Here is a 10,770-nt window from a genome sequence, read left to right as displayed (position 1 = left end):
ACGATCATGTTTTTAAATGTCAAATTCCACTCACTCTCTCTCTCTCTCTCCATATATTTTTTTTTTTTTTTTTTTTTTTTTTTTGAAGTGCTAGGGATGAATCCAAGGCAAGCACTGTGCCACTGAGCTATACCACCCCCTCACACACACTGTCTACTTTCAGATGCAGTTCTGTGTTAGTGAAAAATCATCAAAGAACATACGTCCAGTTGACAATGCATGCACCAGACACAAAGGCATCCTCTGTATATAATTTGCCCGCATCAACGTAGTTCTTTTTGTAACTCACTTTTCTTCCTTACCCCTCTGTAACTATATTTCCACCTGCAAATGACCTCACAGTACCCTCCCAAGTCTTTTATGTCCTGCTTATCAGTGACCAGCACAGGTTCTCTCCCAGAGGGATCCACATAGGAAGATCCATCATGAAAGCAGCAATGAAAGTAAGAACAACATGAACCAAGAGTCTTCTGGGGGTGCTGCAGGAAAGCATCTCTGGAGACCAACTCAGTAAATAAATAAATCCCATACTGAGAATTTTCTAGCTCACCCTCAACATTTCTGCTGGTGCCCTGGCAGTCTATAATTCTCAATGATTTATACCCTTATGGTTTCAAATTAACTTCAGAAATTATATCACCTAAAATGTCAAGATTTGGGTGTAGGAGAGAATGTTGCATCTCACGCTTCCTGCAGGTCAAAGATAGGAGTAATCCCTGTCCTAACCATAAGTTCACTTCTACCCGGAAAAGCAAATTCATTATCAGCACTGAGATTGCTAGGAACACTCCCTTTTGGGCTATTCAGCTATCCCTCTTGGCCCCTTGGCATCCTCCTTATTTTCCAGGACCTATTCTGTTTTCCCTGCTGCCACAGCATAAGTGCTACTAAGAGCAGAGATCATCAGCTGCAGCCTTGTGCTCAAGCTGACGCCTGCCCTGGATTCCTGCAGCCCCCAGCTCCCACGTGCATTTGAGCCTGTGGCCTCTCAGGTTATTGGGCAGCATTATTGGTCCAGATAAAGTGTACTTATTCAAACATCCCAAGAAAGCCTTCATTTGCATCATTGATTCCCCATTTTCTGACATCAGTTATTTGGAAATATTTACTATTACCTGCTACTGCTGAGCTCTCTACTTTATATTGTTTATAATGGTGTGTGATGTAACTACTGCTCACTGTGCCTTGAGGAAAGGACCCAATTTCTCCCAATTAAAAGGGTGGGAGGGACTCAATCTATTTGAGAAAAATGAAATCTCCATTTAGTTTTGTCAATGTTATGCAGGTATTATCACTATTTGGAGATTATGGCAGGAATGATGGTGCTCTGTGGAAAAATAATGCTGGGAGGTGCTGGCTTAGGCTCTTGCCCAGCACGGAAGCCAGCTGACTAGACCTCACATGTCTCCCAAGCGAGCATACCACAGCCCCACCCAGAAGACCAAATACAAGTCTGAGCTCCAGAGCAAGTGGCTTCATTGCCTTGCTCTTCTACCAGCCTGGCCTCACATGGACAGGGACCCCCACATGCCCAGTGTTTGTCAGCAGCATAGACTGTGGGGCTTTTTGTTTTCCCCTAAATGACGTGAGCCAAGTGGCTGTCTTTCTTGTATGTACCAGCACCATGGGCATGCAGCACAGTTGTGTCTGAGACACAGGCAGGAGCTTCTTGTGGTTATGTGTTCCTCCTCTGTCAGCTGTTTAATTTCCTGTGAGAAGCAGAAGAAACTATGAAATTTGCTCTGGAGCTCAGTCTAAACAGTAGCTTCAGGATGTGTTCATTATGTAACTTAAGGGGTGCTGGGGAGATAGCTCAGCGTCACAAGTGCCTGCCTGGCAAGCTTGAGGTCCTGAATTCAATCCCTGGTACCAAAAAACATTTTTTTAAATAAAGTAATTTAAGGCAGTCTCATTCCCAGACAAAGCAACTGCTAGTTACTGTCCATAGCTGACAAATGGAGTTGAGCACCGTGCTAGGCCTGAGGGTCTCAGCAGTGAGTGGCCTTAGAGCTCGTAGGTAATATGGTGGCCAACCTAGGGCACACAAACTCTAAAAAGCTTGTCATCACTCTCCTAGGAGATGTCCAGGTCTGACTTAAAAAGCACTGCAAAGCTAGCAGCTGCCACACTGCCCACTTCTTGCAACTCTCAATCTGTGTGTGGTTTGTTCCGCTGTTGCACTGTGCAGCTAACTGCAGCTGCAGCTGACCAGTACCCTCAGGCTCCTTCCATCCGAGCCTCAGGCAGATCCAAAGATCCTCCTTCCAAAAAGATGCCTGCTTCCAATCACCATTTCTTCCAGGATTAGGTATTATGCTATGCCTGTTGCAAAAGGAATTTGCTGTTAAAACTATACAAAGTAAGATGTTTCCTGGCTCCACAACCAAAAACCCATTAAATCCCTGATGACCACATTTCACACAAACATCTCTGTAACTAGCCTCTCAGAGGGTCAGGAAGGATCTGTGCTTTAACTCGGAAGCCCCCAGACTTGCTGCCAGGGCACTCTGTGGGATAGAATTCTTGGGAACCTCAGCTCCAATTTCAGTGCTCTGTAAAATGCTTTCATCCAAATCCTGATTCAGCCTGACCCTATTTGGCTTGTTAGCAGAGAGGATCAAAGTTCAGAGTGTCTTGGCTATAGAATGGTAATGGGTTTATTTCCTTAAATTTTCTGTAAAATGAAATGGAAAGAAACTGATTCCATCTGTAAGATATTCATCTTCGGGCATGGTCTCCACTCCAAGTCCCTGGTGTTTGCAAATAGCTCCTCAGTACCTACTCATAGCATTGTGCCTGGGCAATTGCATTGCAAAGATGAGATTATTTTGCAAATCCGCTTCTCAGGCAATAAAAGATGTTTTAATAGCCTCCTGCTGCACATTTTGAAAGATTTTTAATAGGAACATAGAAATATATTTAATCTCTCTTAATTCTTAAAGACGGAAAGACTCACATGTTGGTACTTTTTTTCTGCTCCCTTTTTTAAGAGAAAGGTGATGCCGAGCCAGAGAGTCCAGACAATGCCACGTCGAATACATCGTAAGTCTCTTTCGTGCTTCTATCAGAAATGACTGTTCTTTAATATGCTTGTAAAATGAAGCAGTGCGAGCGGCTTGTAATAGTAGTGATCATAAAGGAAAGAAGCGAGGTTCTCTTTTCTCATGATAATGTCTGTTAAAGTGCTTTTGGGTACAGATGCGTTTTGAGGTCTTCTGCTTATGCATAGTAAGAGGAATCTTGAAAATGCAAATGTTTCTCTGTATGAAATGGAAATAGAATGAGATGTGAGGGTGTGGAGTGAGGAGAAGGGAGGTGAGCCCTGCCGAATCAGGCACCTTCAGCACCTTTGTAAGACGGTACAACTTTTCACACATGCTGGGGACATTATGTTCCACACACCTGTGATGCATCCAAGTCATTTTAAAAGTCTGCCATCTGCCATCTCACTTCTGAGTTATGGGGAGAGAAATACAGTTCTGTATCCATATTGCTAGAATCTCAAGAGGTTGTGTCTTTAACAAGCAGTTTTAGGCTAAGAAAACACCCTCACAAAGCATGTGTTCCATGCCGCTTTAATGTCCCTCCTTAGCATTCAAGGCTTCCTAAAGCATTTCAGTGATTAAATTGATGCCAAAATAATATACCAAGATTTCAAGAAAATGGTTAACAAGCTACCAAATTATTTTGTTCTGGTTCCACAAGAATCAGTAACAGGTTTATTCCTGAAAAAAATCTTTGTATTTATTACTTTAAAGAGTGAATTTTTTTTTTTATTGTTGTAGGACAGCCTTTGTGAATTGTACATATTTGGGGTTTAGTGCTTGTGTTACCAATCGTATAGTGTGCTGGGTGCTGGAAATCACCGTATGTGGTGCAGTAGCGTGTGTCTTACTGGGCTTGAGACCTGGTTCTTAGTAGGAAGCTGCTTTGGCTTTACCACATAGCTGATATATTTTGTAATATGTGAGATTATGTGTTTATCTTTCTTAAGATGCTACCCTACAAGTTCTAAATAGTTCCAGTGTGTGGTTTCTGATGATGCAATGAATGTGACTGATCTTCAGTGGTTAAAATAGTATTTTTGTGTGAGTGTGCTGAAAAAAAGTAACGCAAAAAGGGTTTTAATGCCATCTGGAGGCATTCTAGAGAACTGAAAAGAGTAGAATCCCTGGAAAAATTAGTGATTTTGAGTAACATTTAGACTTGGTAAGGATTTATGCAGCTAGAATGTAAGCTATTAGAGAATGTTTTATAATTTAGAAATGTGTTTAGTAGGTATGTTAATTATTGTAGATACAACAATTTTTTAAAATTCTATAAACAGCAAAATTATTTTGGAGACAAAGCCATTAGGGAACCACTAGCATAGTTTAATTTCCCATATTTTAAAATCTCTTTCAGCAGACACTAATTTTGTGATTCAGTTTGTTTTGATGTACCATTAACATTCTCCTTCCCTTCTATATTTGTAAAGAGTCCCTTCCCTAAAAGCATTGTTTTCTATGACTCAGTACCTTATTTCTTCTAAGATGTCTAAAAACAATAAGTTGTCTGAGGAATTATTTTTAAATGCTCTGAAGTTATAGAAACTGGAGAAGCCTGAAACATTGCCTCCCATCCCTTCTTTTCTTAGCAAAAATAGTTCCCCACTCACCTGCCTCTTGAGCTAGAAAAAGAAAAACAGAAATAAAGTCTGAAGTGAAGAGGATCTCTCCTAAAAGTGGAGGATTCTGAACTTGGCATCCCTCGAAGTCCCTTTGCTGTGGTTGTACTGTAATTGGAAGCAGAAGTGGCATGTGATGAACACAGTGAGATGCAGTATGCTTTCAAAATGGCAGCATGACACTGAAGTGCTGTGCCTCTTCTGAGCTTATTGGGCAGAGGCAGAATTTGTATTACACAGAAGGAATCTGAGGATCAGGAGGGTTGTTAAACTTAAGCAATAAATTAGGATATAAATCTTTTTTTTTTTTCTTTGCCAATTTCCCCTGCTTAGGGATCTGTGAACTGGACAAAGCCAAACCATAAGTCAGAATCAAGCAAAAATACTGAGATCAGGTATTACTCATTAGGCCACAAGTGTACTAGTTTGCGTGGGCAGGTATGACACAGTACCATAAGCCAGGTGTCTTACCCAACTAAAATGCATTTCTCAGTTCTGGAGGCTGCAAGTTCCCTATCAAGGTGTCAGCAGGATTGATACCTTCTGAAGCCTACAAGGGAAAGAGGGATGTGTTCCAGGCCTCTCCTTGGCCGGTACATGGTTGTCTCCTCCCTGTGTGTCTTCATGCCATCTTCCTCCATACGCATGTGTCTCTGTGTCCCATTTTATAGGAGCCTCTGCTATATTGGATTAGGGCCCAGCCTATAGATTACCCACTTGCTTACTTCTGTGATGACCTCTTCTATGATTAAGGTCACGTTCGGAGGTTTTGGAGGTTAGGATTCAAGCATGTGAAAGAGAAAGTGGGTAATTTATCCCATAAAATTAAGGATCAGAGCAATCAGAAAGACTCAGGAACCAGGTAAACTAGCAGGAATGTGCAAAATCCAGAAGACAGAACAAGGAGAGAGATCCTGCATAAAACAGAGGACACACTCTGCGCTCCCTGGCCACTAAAAGGGCAAATCATAGTAAAGGAACTGGGGTCCGAAACCAAGACTGTAGAATAGATGCTTCTTGAACCCTTGGATATGTGCTCAGTCCGTGGGTGGGACTCTATCTCAGTGGTGCCTGCCAATCCTTCTGTCTGTATCAGTCTGTGACTCTGACAGTCATGTAAATCTGTTAGATGGGATAAAATTATAGTGCAAAGTAAGGAGTCTTTAGCCATAAAAAACTCATTTCCTATGAAAGCATCTTTCCTCCCTAGCCTCCCTAGGCATTCATTGCAAGTGGTTTTAGACACTCATTGCAGCGCACAGTGTGGATAACACCTGAGGGTCGCCCAGGATTAAGTGAACCTGTGAGTATTCAGGAAGATGACGGGAACAATTTCATCCTTCATTATCATCGTCACACAAGAGAGAGCAATAGATAGGAAAGCACCTAATTCCATACATAAATTCCCATCAATTTGAATAACCCCTAGTCCTGTGTGTGTGAGAAGGTACCAAAGAGCTCAGTGGAAAACAATAGCTAGGATGCTGACAGAGCTGATCAAAGATTTCAGTTGATACCTACAGCTTATAGCCACTGCCTATAGATTCTGGAATTTGAATCTTAGCCACGTTAATGGTGTTAGGTGAACAAGTTTTCTAGCTCCAGAATGTCTCTACCTTCAAAGGAAAAAAGTCACCCTAAAACTAATAGCAAATCCAAAATAAATCCTCTCCCTAACAGAGTATAACAGCAAACATCCAAGAGTGAAAGTTAATTATCTAAAGACTTAATTGCCTAATACAACAAAATTGTCAACACTTTTTTTAAAAATCAACATTGTCTAGAATCTCTAACACATCATCCACAATGTTTAGTATGTCATCAAAATCAAAAGAGATGAAGAAATAGAAAAATGTGGTCAATAGCCAGGAAAAAATTCATTAGGCACGGAATGTCCTAATAATTAGAATTTTCAAACAAGAATATTTTAAACTAGGATAACATCCAAGAATGTCAATAAAAATATAATTTTTTAACTAAGAAGGGGTGAGTCTCACCAGGAAAATGTAAGCTGTTAAGAACCAAATACAAATATTGGAACTGAAAGGTGCAACATTCAAAATGAAAAGTTCACTGACTAATGTTAAGTGAATGTCAAAAGATCTGTACTGAGACCAATGAAAACTATTCACTGTGAAGAAAGGTGAGATAGAGATTTTAAAATGCTGAACAGAGAATTCTGTCATTAAACAATAATATTGTGAGTCTGATATAAATGCTTGGAATACCAAAAGAACGAGAGAGAAAGAAGATAGACCAGAAAAAAAAATATTTGAAGAAATGAGAGCTGCAGAATTTCCAGACTGAGTGAAAGCATTCACTTGCATATCCAAGAAGTGCATCAAACCTTAAAGCAGAATAAATACAAAGAGAAAACACCCTGTAACACAGGAAAACTAAAGACACAATAATAAATAGATTATGAACCATGCAGTAATTTTTTAAATTAATTTTATTGATAAAGAAATAGTAGAGCTGGCGCAATAGCTCAGTAGAATAAGCACTTTCCTGGCAAGCACAAGGGCCTGAGTTAAATCCCTGGTTCCGCCAAAACAAAACAAAACAAAAAAAAGAAATAGCAATGAAGGAGCAGAGAAATAGCTCAGTAGAATAAAGGTTTGCCTGGCAAGCACAAGGTCCCAAGTTCAATCGCTGGTACCGCAAAACAAAAAAAAAAAAAAAAAAAAAAAAGACAGTTCCAAAACAGGTGAGTAGGACAGTTACAATAACATAATACATTACATATTGTTGTCTTCATAGCAGTTATTCAGAGTACAAGATGCAGACATGATATCTTGTCTAAATACTGTTAGTACAAATCTTTTCTTCTCTTTGAACTAAGAGAAAGTAGCTATATATTTCTCCTAATTTGTATATACAGGTATATATACATATATTTTTACTACAAAATGGTCCTTCATTTATATCCCCCCTTTTTGTTCCCTTTTATCAGATATTGGATTATACTGCTGAATTGACACACCTACAATATTTGAATAGCAATGGAATACCCATCTCTGCCATGCAGTAATTAATTTGGTAACTTAGGTCAGTTTTCTTGGGGAAAGTAGATATATCATAAATGCCATAATATAGAAAATCCAAATGACTGTCTTCCTATTAAATAAATGGATTTTATGATAAAAACTTTTTTTTGTAGCACAGTTTTAATAATTAACACATTGCATACATTCTTCCTAGTGGTTATTTGCTGTGTAAGATGCGGATGTGATATCCTGTTTGCAAACACTATTAGAACAAATCCCTCTATTCATTAAGAGAATGTAACTATATGTCTATCCTAACCATTTTGAATACACAGATACAAAATGGATATTCATCAGTATCCCCTTTCTTGTTCAGTTCCGTTATTTGAATATTTTAGGTGTGTTAACTCAGCAGAATATTCTAAAAGAGTCTAGTAGTCCATAATAGTACTGGGGCTTCTGCATCACTGGCAATGTCAGAAATTGATGACCTGAGTCCCCTACAGCTCAGCATAACAGCATGGCTTTACTTCTTATACTTCGTTTTTATACTTTTCTGCTGGATTGTTAAGACCAAGATAAAGCAAGACCTGTGCAACAAGACTTGTAGCTTTTGGATCTGATAAAGTCACTGAAATCTGCTCAGGATTTATCCTGAGATCCTGTACCTCAGATTATAGATCCTTTGTCAGTGTCAGCCATGTGGATGAGTCATGGCCATTGCTTGGCCAATGTGCTCTTGGTGAAAGCCTGAGAGAATGTTTTCTCTCCATGTGACTCTCCTTAGGCACACTCTACTTCATCGATCATGTTCCTCTTTGGCCCCATAATCTCCTTGATCAGAAAATTTGGGACACTACCAAGTTACATGACATTACAGTACAAGTTCTCATATGTCCTGAGTTTTAATTGATGTTGGAAGGCTAGGGCCAAAATGTTGGCTTTCCTTGCAGCCCTCCTTTTTCTCTAATTTTGGTCTGCAAACTTAGGTTGTTAACCCTACAGAAGACAAGTTTATTGCTATTAACATACAACCTAGGCTGTTAAGCTTAACCTCACTATCTGTCTGAATATCAAACATCTTAAGCATAACATACAACATGTATTTTTCATCAAGTATTGATATGTTAAACTTTAAGTCCCTACATAATATGATGAAAAAACATTAAAAATTAGAATATATTTTTAAAATAGGCATAAAGTATTATATAATTCTTATGTTTACACATAAATCCAGAAATCTCACCATATACAACCTTGAAGCAGGACAGTCCCACAACATTCCTTTTCCAGTCTTCTGCCTTCATTCACTGCCCCCTTCTTTTTGAACAGTCTTTTACCCGAGAGACAGCAGAACAGCAACAGGCATGTCATGACAAGCAGCCCGTATTCAGAATGACAGGCACTCCAAGCATGAACCTACTATTACAAACTGCCATCTTCAGTGCAGTTCCTTAGTTCACAGATATCAGTATATATAGTTAGTCAGGATGAGAATCTTTCCAATTAACTGCTAGATTCAAAAATCTTCTGAAAATTCTCAGGATCATTGCGTTACCCATCTTCTACATATAACTGTATGGCTTGTCACTGTCATGTTTCCTAGTTCTTCTCCTTTCCTTCTCTTAATTAGTGCTCGAGTTCTTGCTTTCCTTTTACTTGTATTATACCTTTCTGTTTGTATTTCTTCTATTGAGTTCTTATACTAGGGAAATTATACGATACTTATACATGTGTGTCTGGTTAATTTCACTTATGAGTATATCTTCAAGTGACATTCACTTCAATATAAAGGCTTCAAATTTATCATTCCTTATAGCTGGGTAATACTCCATTGTATAAAAATACCACATCTTTTTCATCCATTCCTCAGATGATGGGCATCTCCATTGTTTCCAAGATTTGGCTATCACAAATTGTGCTGCTGTAAACATAGGCACATATATTTCACTATAGTATGATGTTTTCAGATCCTCCAGGAAAATTCCCTGTAGAGAAATAGCTGGTTTAAATGGGATTTCCAATCCAACTTTTCGAAGGAGTCTCCACACTGATTTCCATAATGGTTGCACCAGTCTACATTCCCACCAGCAGTGGAGAAAGATTCCTTTTTCTCCACAGCCTGTCCAACATTTGTTGTTGGTTGATTTCTTTATGATACCCATTCTTTGTGGGGTGAGATAATATCTCAGTGTTGTTTTAATTTGCATTTCACAGATGTCTAGTGATGTGGATCATTTATTCACATATTTATTTGCTTCTTTAATTTCATCCTCTGAGAAGTGTGTGTGCATCTCAGATGCCCATTTCTGGACTGGGTCTTTAAATTTTGGGGCCCTAGTGCTTTTTAGCTCTTTATAAATTCTAGAGTGCAGACCTTTGTCTGAGTACTTATTTGTCATGATTTTTTCCACATTTGTGGGTTGTCTTTTCACTTTGTTGGTAATTTCTTTTGACATGAAAACACTTCTCAGTAAGAGCAGGTCCCAGTTGTTAATTCTTTCAAGTGTTACCTGTGCGATTTGATTTTTGTTCATGAACTCTTTGCCTACCCCTATGTCTTCAAGAGTTCCTCCTACTTTCTCTTCCAGGAAATTTAGTGTCTCTACTTTAATGTTTAGATCTTTAATCCATTTTGCCTTTAGCTTAGTGCATGGTGATAGACTTGGGTCAAGTTTTAGTTTTTGGCATATAGAGAGCCAGTTTTTCCAGCACCATTTGTTAAAGAGGCTATCTTTATTCCAGTGAGTATGTTTGGCCCCTTTGTCAAAGATAAGGTGGCTAAGTGTGTTTGTAGGGGCTTCAACAGCTTCTAGTCTATTCCATTGATTCTCAGGTCTATTTCGTGGCCAGTACCATGCTGATTTTATCACAGTAGCCTTGTAGTATAATTTCAAGTCAGGAATTATAATGCCTCCTGCCTTGTCTTTATTGCCAGGATTGACTTTGCTATTCTGAGTCTTTTCTGGTTCCAGATAAATTTTAGGAATGATTTTTCTACCTCTGTGAGGTATGTTGCTGGTAGTCTGATAGGGATTGCATTAAATCTGTACAGCAATTTTGGGAGTATGGCCATCTTCACAATGTTGGTTCTTCCTATCCAGGAGCATGGAATAT

General features: G+C 39.1%; 1 protein-coding gene across 4 annotated transcripts in view; it reads left to right on the top strand.

The window, feature by feature from the left end:
• Aff3 (AF4/FMR2 family member 3) overlaps positions 1 to 10,770 on the top strand; it is a 535,781-nt gene that overhangs the window by 366,019 nt on the left and 158,992 nt on the right. For all 4 annotated transcript variants that reach the window (XM_023717412.1, XM_023717409.1, XM_023717411.1 and 1 more), the window contains one exon: positions 2,991 to 3,042. In XM_023717412.1, the coding sequence (XP_023573180.1) occupies positions 2,991 to 3,042 (52 nt within the window). The remainder of the gene's footprint in view (positions 1 to 2,990; positions 3,043 to 10,770) is intronic.

The sequence above is a fragment of the Octodon degus genome, unplaced genomic scaffold (genome assembly GCF_000260255.1).
Source record: "Octodon degus isolate 3935 unplaced genomic scaffold, OctDeg1.0 scaffold00052, whole genome shotgun sequence".
Classification (NCBI taxonomy): domain Eukaryota; kingdom Metazoa; phylum Chordata; class Mammalia; order Rodentia; family Octodontidae; genus Octodon; species Octodon degus.
This window is presented reverse-complemented; position numbering and strand designations above follow the sequence as displayed.